We start from the raw sequence: 13,076 nt of genomic DNA, 5'->3' as shown, positions 1-13,076 counted from the left end.
GCAGACTTCTGAGGACAAGCCTTAACCTGACAGAATGCTGATTTACCAGAAATAAACCCTTCAAATCAGATCACACCCCTGTCAGTAGCTTTTTGAGCGGGAAGATGGTAATTCTGCCTCTTCACATGTTCCTTTAAGTACTTGAACTCTTGTTCCATTGGATTAAGATTTTGGGGGCTGGGTCATCCGGGGTCTTAATTCTATCCTGGAAAGGTTGGAGGAAAGAGGTACTGGTCTAAAAATACTACTCCCTGAACTTTTAAACCTTCAACTCTTTTTGATAATGTGTCTTCTCTTTCTTAATCCCAAACCTGATTTCTTTTATTTTTAAAAAAATCCATTTATTCTTTGATATCAGCAGTCTAAGTTCCAAAAGAGCAGATATGGGTATAGAGCTGAGCATGGATAGCATTGTACAGAGAAGGAAGTTCAGAGAGTCCATGTAATGATGCCAGTGTGATTGCGCATAATGAGGTGTCTGCCGAGTGGGTCCCAGACACTGAGATCCTCTCTGATAGACTCTGAAAGTGACAAGCCCCAAGTTCTTCTGCAACATAGTACCAATTAGCTGATCTAAATGGGCACATATTCAAGTTTGAGGTCACATACAGTTCTCAAAGGCGAGACTGCCCCTACAAATGGAGTTCTAAACCTCATAATCTGTATCACAATAGGCAACAGTGGGGTAAGACCCCCCACATGCTGTGATTGAGACCCCCATTTTCCTATTTTGTGGTCTTGGGAGAGCACTTCTTTTTGATTTTGATGAAGACCAAGTTTATTCATCACACTATCCGGGAAATGTGTGGGGTCAGTTAGACTCTAAAGTTAAAAAGTTAAAAGGATGTAGGATCTTGTGCTGATGCTGGGATCAGCAGAGCTCCATTCTCATTACATTGATTGAGCATTGGCAGAGCCACCCATCTGACTCACTGTGGCTCCCTGCAACGGGAGTGGGGGGTGGTGGGGGGGTGGGTTACTGACAGTCTTGTGCCATTCCCTGTCAGCTGACCAAATATTCTGTTACCTGATTTTCATCCTCTGTGACTAAAAAGCATGCACACAGAAACCTTTGAATAGATGCAAACAGTACAAGATTGATTAATTATACAGTGGCCAGACAGGGAACTGGCAGGGCAGGGCAGCTCTTAGGAGACAGACCGTGAACACCAGCCTTAAGCGAGTGAATGTGAGTTCCTGAGATGGCGGTTAGGCATATTAGCCAAGGAACCTGTTCCACCACAAACACAAAAGCTGTGTATATCCAAGAAGGGGAGAACCATTCCCTGAGAGCCACCCAGAGAAAAACAAACAAGCCCCTAAAATATGCTTCCTGTCAGCCTTCAATATTTAAAAAATGTGTGCTTCCTTTGGGGTGAGTCTCATGCTTCTTTTCCCTTGATTTCAGCTCCCATTTTCTCCAGCAATCATTCAAGCCGAAGTGGAACAGCTGCTGGGGCCGGGCCACCCCCACATCCTGTCAGTCACCCTTCTCCAGGACATAATGTACAGGGGAGCCCCCACAACCCCTCCTCCCAGTTACCTCCACTCACAGCTGTGGACGCAGGAGCTGAGAGGTAAGGCCATCTGTCTCTCTCTCGTAATAGGTGTCGTCGCCAAACTTTTCTCCACGGAGAAGAGCTTTGACAGTTGTTGAATTTTATTAATAATCCGTTGGTGGGTTGAGTTACCCAAAGGTGACATTTTAAAAGTAGCATACACAAAACACAGAGACCAAATATCTCATTATCTGTTATATTTTTCCATTAGAAAACAGTATTGGCAAAAGCTGCTAAAGTGTCAGGTGCTGGAAAGCTGCATCAGAATGTCCCTGTCTTTTTTACTTTTCCATAGTTTATTTTAGGGACTCAATTTTAAGGTAATATATGCACAGGCTGAGGTGTTTTCCAGATGTAAGATGGTACCCCAGTTAGATAGTAGTGTAAGCGTGTGTGTTAGCATTTAATTACTTTGGCAAAATACCTGAGATAATGAACCTATAAGGAGGAAAGGTTTGTTTGGGCTCCTGGTTTCAGAGGTTTGAGTTCATGGTTACATGGCCATGTTTCTTTGGTCTGTGGCAGCACATTTCATCATAGTGGAAGAACATGGCGGAGGAGGCCTGTTCCCCTCATTGCAACCAAGACCAAAGAGAGATGGGAAGGGACGGGTATCACCTAACTTCCTTCCACTAGGCCCCACCTTTTAAAGGTTCCATTACCTCCCAGTAGTGCCACAGGCTGGTGGCCTATTCGTCAACACATGCCCAATGGGGAACATTCAAGATCCAAAGTGCAGGAGCTTAGGAGCAGAGCATAAAAAGCAGAAGGGAGCTGGCTGTTCACTGGAAACTTTACATTGATGTAACTCGAATAAAGTTTTCTGGGGGAGAATCTATAAACAACTCTTATCTTCATGATATTCTTACTTCTGAATTCTCTACTGGCTCCAGAGATTTTGATGAACCCTTCTCATATTTCTGCTCCTGTGTGTTTTTGAATATCACAAACCAAAAGAAGAATCTGCATAGTAAGTAAAGTGATCTAGGCATTGAGGGAAAGCCAAGGCTCTTCCAGATGAATAAATGCAAAATAGCATCCCTGACAATAAGAAGAACATGTACAAGATGTGAGGTAGGAGAGGAGGCGCATCAGGGAGGTCTCAGATAGTAGGCCTCTAGGGTGCACATGGCTGATGGAGGCACATCATGATAATGGTGGGCCGGCTCATGTGGGACCATATTTTATATGCTATGGTAAGGAATTTCCCCCCTTATCCTACTGTAAGCAAAGAACTATTATGGGCTTTTTATTGGAAAGAAACACAATCATATTGACATCATGGGGACAAGATAATGGAGTAATTGAAGTTGGAATAGGGGGAAAAAGGCTGAGGCTGCTACTGGAAACCATGAGAGCAATATGATAACTTTTAGTAAGGCAAAGAAATAAGGATTTGCTATAGGAAGAAAAACTGCTCATTATTTTACACACACACACACACACACGAGGAGGGACCAAAATCAATTTCTGAGTTTTACCCCTAGAAACCAAGATGGAAAATTGTACCATTAATACAATATGCAGTAACATGGGGGGAAAGAGGCTGTTGGGTGGAGAGAAGGTGGGGATGATGAATTGACTTTAGAGGGGTTTGAGTTTTAAAATTTTTAGTTTTAGGGGATTGTGAAAGATATATGTACATTTGTCCAATGGACAATTAGAGATATGAATCCAAAGATCAGACTTATTTTAACAGTTCTGTGGGTGTGGACAATGCTCTAGCTTCCTCTCAGTCCCAGTAAGCAAAGCTCAAGTGATTATCATCCATTAAGTTCACAGACACTGTTCAGAGACACACCTTTCCAGTTATCTGGTATATTCCTGTAAGTTGAGATGAGCTTATTTCTTCTAACATTTTATATAGTTTCCAATTGGGTTTAAAATTCTATTAGCTGTGGGCTTTTTGTCATCTCATTTCTTTCTGTCTGGCTGAGAATCATACCCTACAAGTTCACTTCTTCACTGCGTCTCTTTATTAATAGTCGTAACAACCCCTAACAAAAATATCAAAGGAAAGTAATCATTGGGTTGCCTTCTTGTATAGTCCTTTTAAAGAGTACATGTAAGAAAAGATTTTAAGCAGTATTGTCTTTAGAAACAACTGAGATAATGCAGTTACCTGATGTTTGCATCCCAGCTCTGACAGTTGCTAATTGACTGTGGGCAAGTGCCTTAGCTGCTCTTCTTGCTTGTTTTTGACATTTTATTTTATTTCATATCTTTTATGTTTTTAGTTCCTTCTTCAAAATTTTTAAGTATACTATAATGATACCCACATATACTGCATCCATATTCACCCACTGTTCATATTTTGCCATTTTGTCTTTCTCTCTTTCTCTCACCACCCCTTATGTGGGAGATACTATACTTGTTTACTTGCTTATTAGTTTTAAACCATTTGAGAGATACTTGCAAATATCATTGAACTCTATCCATAATTATTACTTCAATAGAGATCTATTTAGAAGAACATTCTCCTCCATAAATCCAATACAACAATCATAATCAGGATATTTTAACACTGATACATTACTGTTATCTAATAAATTATTGATATTCAGATTTCCCAAATTTTGTGAATAATGTCCTTTATAGCTAAAGGGTGTTTTTTAATTTTTCTTTCCTTTTTATGAGTCAGGGCTCTAAAAAGGATCACACAATGCACTTAATTCTCATTTCTTTATAGTCTCCTTGAATCTAATGGAGTCCCTCAGCTTTATCATCATCATTATCACCATTGTCTTTCAGGACACTGATGTTTTTTGAGGAACTCAAGACATTTGTTTTGCACAGTGCTCCATGGTTTGGGTTTGTCTGATTGTTTCCTCCTGAAACATTTTTGGTAGGAATACTGCATAGGTGTTCCTTAGCTTTTTTTTTTTTTTTTTTTTTTTTTTGGTTTTATCTTTTATTGATTTTGTTTTTTTAAAATACACGAGAGTAATGGAATGCATTACAATTCTTATTACACATATAGAGCACAATTTTTCATATCTCTGTATATAAAGTATGTTTACACCAATTCATGCCTTTATACATGTAGTTTTTTGCATTACAATTCTTATTACAGATATATACCACAATTTTTCATATCTCTGTTTGTATATAAAGGATGTTGACACCCAATTCAAGTCTTCATACATGTACTTTGGATAATGATGTCCATCACATTCCACAGCCCTTGCTAATCCCCTGCCCCTCCCTTTCCCTCCCACCCCTCTTCCCTATCTAGAATTCATCTAATCCTTCCATGCTCTCCCTCCCTATCCCACTATGAGTCAGCCTATTATATCAAAGAAAACATGCAGCATTTGGATTTTGTGGATTGGCTAACTTCACTTAGCATTATCTTCTCCAATGCCATCCATTTACCTGCAAATGCCATGATTTTATTCTTTTTAATGCTGAGTAAAATTCTATTGTGTATATATGCCATATTTTTTTATCCATTCATCCACTGAAGGATATCTAGGTTGGCTCCACAGTTTAGCTATTGTGAATTGTGCTGGTATAAACATTGATGTGGCTGTGTCCCTGTAGTATGCTGTTTTTAAGTCATTTGGGTATGGTCCGAAGAGAGGAATAGCTGGGTCAGATGGTTGTTCCATTCCCAGATTTCCAAGGAATCTCCATACTGCTTTCCAAATTGTCTACACCAATTTACAGTCCCACCAGCAATGTATGAGTGTACCTTTTCCCCCAAATCCTCGCCAATACATATTGTTGTTTGTCTTCATAATAGCTACCATTCTGACTGGAGTGAGATGATATCTTAGAGTAGTTTTGATTTGCATTTCTCTGATTGCTAGAGATGATGAGCATTTTTTCATGTATTTGTTGATTGATTGTATATCCTCTTCTGAGAAGTTTCTGTTCAGGTCCTTGGCCCATTTTTGATTGGGTTATTTGTTTTTTCAGTGGTTAGCTTTTTGAGTTCTTTATGTACCCTAGAGATTAGTGTTCTATCTGATATGTGAGGGGTAAAAATTTGCTCCCAAGATGTAGGCTCTGTGTTCACCTCACAGATTGCTTCTTTTGCTGAGAAGAAACTTTTTAATTTGATCCCATCCCATTTATTGATTCTTGGTTTTAATTCTTGTTCTATAGGAGTCTTATTAAGGAAGTTGGGGCCTACTCCCACATGATGAAGATTAGGCCTTTCTTTTTCTTCTATTAGACGCAGATTCTCCGGTTTAATTTCTAGGTCCTTGATCCATTTTGAGTTAAGTTTTATGCATGGTGGGAGATAGGGGTTTAATTTCATTTTGTTGCATATGGATTTCCAGTTTTCCCAGCACCATTTGTTAAAGATGCTATCTTTTCTCCAGTGCACGTTTTTGGCACATTTGTCTAATATAAAATAATTGTAATTTTGTGGGTTAGTCTCTGTGTCCTCTATTCTGTACCATTGGTCTACCAGCCTATTTTGGTGCCAATAACATGCTGTTTTTGTTAGTATTAGTCTGAGTTTTTGAGACCTCATTTGCAACTTACAGGGAATTAGAATTAAATGAACCAAAGACGTTAACATGCCTAGCATGTTATATGGCATAAAGCAGGCATGCAGTAGCTTAGCTGTGGATACTCAGGTAGATGGGACCTCGACATTACTGAGGGATTCGGGTAGGGAAGCCAGAGGATGCTATTAAGTTATCACAGTGATTGATAATATAAATAATCATGGAATAGAAGATGGAGAAAAGGGATGGGATGGTATTCTGTATGGGTTGGTGGACGTTTGTACTTTGATGGCTTTCCTTGCTGCCCTACTCTTCTGCAGGATGTGTGTCCTGTCCCAGTGCCAACCCAACTGAATGTGAGCAAGTGTGAGTGTGGCAGGTTATCTCTTCCAATCTGGTTTGGTGAAGAGGATGACGTGTAACAGCCCTGAATTATTCACTATGTTTTTATTAGTGACCTGGATAAAAACACGAAGAGGAAATGTGCTTACCTTCCGTTTGGGGTTTATATATCTTTGCCTCTGTTTGCCTGGGAAATCCCCCAGTAAAAACTCAAGTAGTTTTCTTAACGGAAATAGGTTTATCACACTTTGGGATTTTTAGTGGGATGCTGGCATCTTTTCCTGCTTTGTGGGCATTGATTCATCATTTACTTAGCTTTAGCTTGTTAATAAAATGGGCTGAGTCACTGTCAGAAGTCAGGAAAGGTCTACCACATCTACCCATCTAGCATCAGGTTCTTTGATCTTTACCATCATAAAATAAATGCAAGTTCTCTCAACTTGATGAGGTTCCATTTTTATTTTGAATATTATCTGAATGATACATCATTTCAGTGATTTTAGCAGTACTGTACCACATCACCCAATGTTGATTTAAACTTATGGGAAGTATTGTTTTACTATGTCATGTCCAACACACTAGTGGTACTTTGTAACTGTGGCTTCCCATGAGAGGAACCCAGCAATCTTTGAACATGTTAATTAATTGGGTTTCACAGTTTGTCTGTTAGACCATACCAAAAATATTGATGGAAGTCTCTCTTTGAAATGGAGAAATGTTAGACGCTCTACCAGTGAGCTGGGTTTGTGTCACTCATCTTAAATAAGAGAATACTAGCCACTTCCCTGCCTTCTGAAGTCCACAAATGTGTGTTTTGCAGTAGTGACAGAGACTTGTGAACCAACCACAGGTTGCCTGCCTGGACACTAAGGGTTAGAGGTGGCAGCCATTTTTTATTGATTGGCTTTTTAATTCTGTTCTTCACTTCCAGTCAAGTCAGCTTTGCTTGTTTTACACCTTAATTGAGGCTTTATTTCTGAAGACTTTCCTTCGTTCCCATCCTTGTCCCTTTACTACCCTTTCTTTGAATCCTAGCTTAGTTCTCAACATTGGAAGCCTCCCTGCCTCTCATAGCCCACAGAGACAGGTCTGCCTGTTGAATTAATTAGTTCATATTATCTGTACCATGGATTTACCATTTATCAGATGTCACCTTGCTAACTGGGTTATTTGCTTTTGGTGGGCAGGAACCTTAAGTGTTCTCATAACTTCCAGAGTGCCTTTATCTGAGTTATGCAATGGTATATTCTGAGGAATATTTACCAAGGGAAAAAGATCATTGAGAGGAATACATAGGAAACAAGAAGTCCTTGTCAATTGCCATTGTCCAGGTGGGAGGTTCCCAAAAAGGAATGATCTTCTTAATTTATTGTTTGGATGGGCAGTGGCCTTAATTCTTAAAAGTTCCCATCATCTTATGTAAACTCCATACATTGATACACTGCCTAGTTGCTCTAATACATACATTCAGGTGCACACACATGCACCTTGCTAAGGATCCTTTATCACCTTCCACTACTGGGGTTCACTTCAGTGCTTTCTTGTGGTCTTGAATACTGGAAGCCTGATACTCTGCATTCTCTGCTGCTTGCTACTTTGCTGTTCTTCCCTCTCCAGGATTTCCTGAGCAATCAAAGGCATTGGTGTGTTCACTCATTAATCTCTTTTCAGTCTCTTTCTTTCTCTCCACATATTTTCCTAGTATATATGGAATAATTATAAGAATCATAAAATACTAAAGGTTATCATACTCTATTTCAGCATTAGGAGTTCATTTGTTCATTGAGTCTTTCACTTAGCCGGTATTCCAGCAATATGCTGGAAATTGATGATAGAGTGGTGAACAGGACTAATAAAAGCCCTGCCCTCTTGGAGCATTCAGTCTAATGGCAGACCACTTAGGCAGGATAATTTGGAGCATTAAGAAAAGATGATACAGGGGGCTGTGAAAGTACACAGAAATCGCATGTAATCCAAATGTTGGGAAGGGAGAAACAGGAAGAAAGGTCTCCCTGAAACTGGACAGTCTGTGGGCAAGAGAGATGTATCAACACAGGCTGTGTGCAACAGTTAAGAGGGAAGAGCACAAACAAGTGCGGCACTGAGTATGTGACCGAGAAAGGAAGCAGCCTCATAAGCCATATTCAGGAGTGCAGGCTTTATCTTGAACACAAGAATTTATGTATTGGACCAATAAAGAATGTGGAAACTCTGGCATACATGCCAAATGTGCCTGTTGTCCACCACAAAAATTTCAGAATGCATTCTGTGCCAGCCAGAAGAAATGACAAGGAATAGGAAAAACTGGTTCATTGGACAATCTGTCAGCCAGAGGCTATCCTATCCTTTGTGCCTCTTGGACTGGTGAAGTGGCAGTATGGGTTTTACATTTTTCTTTTCCGTACAATTTGAAGAGAGAGTTTTGTCTTTTGTAATTCCAAGTGTGTGTTTTTTATGGTCATGACCTATCAGGACTTTGAAGAGTCACTGAGTGTTAAAAGAAAAAAAAATACTGCTTTTTAAAATAACCTTCATGGTAGAAGCAAAATGACAGACATTTGGAAATTGGAGCTGTAGCATCAGCAAGAACTTGGCCTCACTTGTCTCTATGATATTAGAGAAGAGTTGACTATGACTCAGAGTCAGCCACATGGCTGTGTGTGTAGTAGCATTTTACTCAGTGAGCATTAAACAAAGGCTCCTTGATGTATATCACAGAAACATAATTCACTTCTAGGGCAACAAATAGACACAGATAATAAAGTTTATCAATAATGATCATTGGAATAGTTGGGAAAAATCCATAGTCATAACACAAATATGAGCCATAATCAGCCTTTATTTTCCACCTGACTCCTCATTACCCAATGGTAGAGTCTGTCCCTGTGGAGCTCACCTTGTATCATGAGAACCCGTCTTTCTTTTTGGGCTATAGTACGTTCTATTCAGAAGTCAGACTGTTATCTTTGTTTAATGCCTATGAGGGGATCAGTTTCTTTCTAGCAAGGTGACTTCCACAGTCAGTATTAAGACGTGGGGCCCCAAATCCACCTCTCCCAATACACAGTTGCACATAGTCACACCTTTTCCCTCTACACCCTTCTTGAGAACCGCTGAATGTACTAAGAGTTGTTCCTAATGTCAGTGGTGTGAGTGATACTAAGGCAGACAATTCCTAGCCTTGAAAATAGAGATTGAAGAGCTATCTTCAGTTTACTGTTAAAAACCAAAAAAGCAGGGGCTGGGGATATAGCTCAGTTGGTAGAGTGCTTGTCTCACATGCAGAAGGCCCTGAGTTCAATCCCCAGCCCCCTATCTCCCCCCAAAAAGTCTGGGAGTCAACTTCGATCCTTCCTTTTCCCAAACAATCACATCTAATTAATTGTAGGTCCCTAAACTACATTTCAAGCCAAATCAATGCCATTCCTCCACCCAAGTTCAAGCCACCATCCCCTCCCATCTCAAGTAAAATAGTTTTCTAATGTGTGTCTCCACATCTCATCTTGTCTGTCCACAGTCTTCCACTCTGACGCCACCAACATACAGGGCCTTTGTTCTATACCACAAGAACTTTCCTTTACAAATATAAGTTAAATCATCTCTTTCCTGACCAGATCCCTCCCCATCATACTTGGAATAAAATCCAAAGTCTTGTTTGTAGCGTACGTGGACCTCTGTGGTTTGAACTCAACCAAATTTGCCTACCATTACTACCCTCTTAGTTCACACCTGCCTTCTTGGTGTTCCTAGGAAACACTGACTTATCTCACCTCCAGGCCTTGCAGTTCCTGAAACCTGAAAGGCTCTTTGACCAGAACTTCATGACTTGTGCTTTCACTTCTGGTGTTGGTTCAAGGGTTGCCTTTCAGAGAAGCTTTTCTGGACTACTCTCTAAAACTTTCCTTCTCTAACTTCACTCTGTTCTTTAGCTTTGCTCTATGTTTTTCTTCATTAACATTTCACCCCCTGAAATTGCATTTTTTTATTTTTTTACTGACTTGATTTTATTCCACTACACAGGAAGCTCCCAGAAGATAGACACTAGTTTGACAACCACCTGTTCGTAACCCTCAGTGCTTCTAAGGGGATCTAAGGAATTCTGTGGAATGAATGGATGTGGATAGTAGGGAGGACTACCCCTATGATTCCTTATTATTCTGGAAAAGGAATCATAACCCTGAGTACATGATTATCATTCCTCCATCTGTTCATTCTCCTTCAGATCACTTCCTGGGAAAGCAGAACCATTGCTGTGAACCTGCATGCCCAATCTACCAAGCAAAAGGCTAGATTGGTGGTACCAATATATTTTTTGCACCAGATCATTTTCCATGTAATCATACTTTGAAAAAAACATTGGTTCTTCAGTGTATTTGTATTTGATGTATTGATTCTAGCTTAATTATAATCACACATCAAAAAAAAAAAAACCCAGCTAATTAGGATGTCTATAAAAGGAGCTATTTTGTAAGTGCCAGAGAAGTCAACCTCTGAAAAGCCAAATCAGCCATCTTTATTTTGTTCCCACATTCCAAAAACTGTACCTCATGTAAGCCCAAGACAATGTTTTTTTAGTCCCCTTAGACTTCTGGTCAGGAAAGTGAGTCATGACGGTAAGAAGGAAGGATTGAGGTAAAATGGAATTCCTTTTCTTGCAACCTCTACAGTAATGCATTAGCATGAAACAGCCATGGTATGTGGTAGTGTCACTAAGCCATAGTATTATTCAAGCATATCAGTGTGTGTTTCTTTTCTCCAGCAAGTCATATGGAGCTAAGCGAAAGCCCAACAGCCACATATTCCAAACATATTCCAAAATGCCTTCTCTCTGATGTAAAACAGGCTATTCTAAGAAAAACCACTACTTTTTTAACAGTATGATCTAGAAATCATGGTCTTTTTCCAGGGACGTTCAGGAGACTTAGTTGCTAATAGACTATCTCTTTGTAACTGAAGGACTATCTATTTATTAGTGGTGAGGAGACTGTCAAGTGAGCAGAAACTAAGAGGTACAGTTATTTGAATAAGTCTTTTTTTGCTTCTTTTTCTGAGAAAAAAAATCTTTGATTGCTTTCTATTTAGTTTTAAGATGGAAAAAAAAAATTTCACTGATTTAGTCATTTTTTCCCTTCAGAGTAAATGATTAGGACCATTCTCTTGAAAAGATGTTCACCTCTCAGAAGCACAAACTGTGGTCTCTGGACAAACATGATGATGTCAAAAGGGACATTTGCACCAACTGAGCAAATGTTTCATGTGCTTGGACACAAATTGGTACCAAGTCTGAAGCCAGTCTATGTCGGTATCAAGCTGGGAACTGGCAGAGCACAATCTATAGTAATTCTTCAGTGGCAGTTGTTTTAGTCAGCTTTTTTTCATTGCTGTGACTAAAGGACCCAACCAGAACAACGGTAGAAGAGGAAGAGTTTATTTGGGGGCTCATGGTTTCAGAGGTCTCAGTCCATAGCTCCATTCTTTAGGACTAAAGATGAGGCTGAACATAGAGCAGATGAGTGTGGTGGACGGAAGCAGTTCATATGATGAACAGAAAGCAGACAAATAGATCTCCAGTTGCCAAATATAATTGTGTACCCCAAAGCCACTCCCCAGTGACCATCCTCCTCCAGGCATACCCTACTCACCTTCAATAACCACTCAATTAATCCTATCAGGTGATTGATTCACTGATTCATTCCATTAAAGCTCTCATAACCCAATTATTTCTCTTCTAAATCTTCTTACATTGTCTCACACATGAGCTTATGAGGGACACCTCACATCCAAACTATAATATTCTGCCCCTGGCCTTCAAAAGCTCACAGTTAGTTTATTAACAAGAGTCCTCCTAGTCTCAACAGTTTCGAGATTGCTCAAAATGCAATGAACATTTATTAAATACTTATTTACCCAGGTTACTGAATAAGGTTCTGGAGACACAAGATGGTAGTAAACATCCAGGGATTTATACTCTTTCCATCTGTAAGAGTCAAGAACCCTTCTCTGATTGTGGAGTCTTTTAATATATGCTGTTTCCTCTAGTTCATTTCTCCAGTCAAATGTTGAGTCTTGTCTTCAGGACAGGTGCAGAAAATTTCCTTTGTTGTTGCTACAATAGTAACTTGACATCTGACAATGGAAAATGAACACATGTAAACAGCACATGTCATTGCTGCCAAGGCACTACCCAGTTAGTTTCTCTTAAAATTTACAGATTATATTGACTTTTGAAGCCTTATTTGGCAGTGACTTCCAAAGACACCTAACCATACTTGGCAGAAGTACTGTGTTTGAAGTTGGTTCTTAGAGTTCTTCTGGTGTCTTAAAGAGACCTGTGTTTGCTTTTTGAAAACACAAAAAGGCATGGTATAGTCCATTTTTGTATACCTATGCCTCCTGTTCTCATGTTTAGCCAGAAATAACACTTAAATTTTTCTCAGTTCTCATCTGGCATTCCCATTACACTCTTTTATGAATGTTTATCTCTCATCCAATGCATTCTGTTGCAAAACAGATTGAACGTTATGTCTGACACCATCCTGAACAAGAGAAAGAGTCTTCCATTTGCCACAGGGCCATGAATTACTCCCCTTGATTTGGCCTACTTATACTGGCCCAAGTGATGATATCATTGCAGAACTTTTTTTTTAATAGTAGAATTTATTTTATATCAAATGTCTAAGACCTCTCTGGATAAACTTTCTTCTGGTTGGTG

At 39.6% G+C, this 13,076-nt stretch overlaps 1 protein-coding gene across 2 annotated transcripts in view; it reads left to right on the top strand.

Annotated features, from left to right (window-relative positions):
- The window catches only part of Glis3 (GLIS family zinc finger 3), a 419,818-nt gene that overhangs the window by 376,802 nt on the left and 29,940 nt on the right, over nt 1-13,076 (top strand). For both annotated transcript variants that reach the window (XM_071600430.1, XM_027943102.2), the window contains exon 7: nt 1,409-1,577. In XM_071600430.1, coding sequence (XP_071456531.1) covers nt 1,409-1,577 — 169 coding nt within the window. The remainder of the gene's footprint in view (nt 1-1,408; nt 1,578-13,076) is intronic.

The sequence above is a fragment of the Marmota flaviventris genome, chromosome 13 (genome assembly GCF_047511675.1).
Source record: "Marmota flaviventris isolate mMarFla1 chromosome 13, mMarFla1.hap1, whole genome shotgun sequence".
In the NCBI taxonomy this organism is placed as follows: Eukaryota; Metazoa; Chordata; class Mammalia; order Rodentia; family Sciuridae; genus Marmota; species Marmota flaviventris.
Note: the sequence above shows the minus strand (reverse complement) of the source record. Positions and strands in the feature narration are given on the sequence as shown.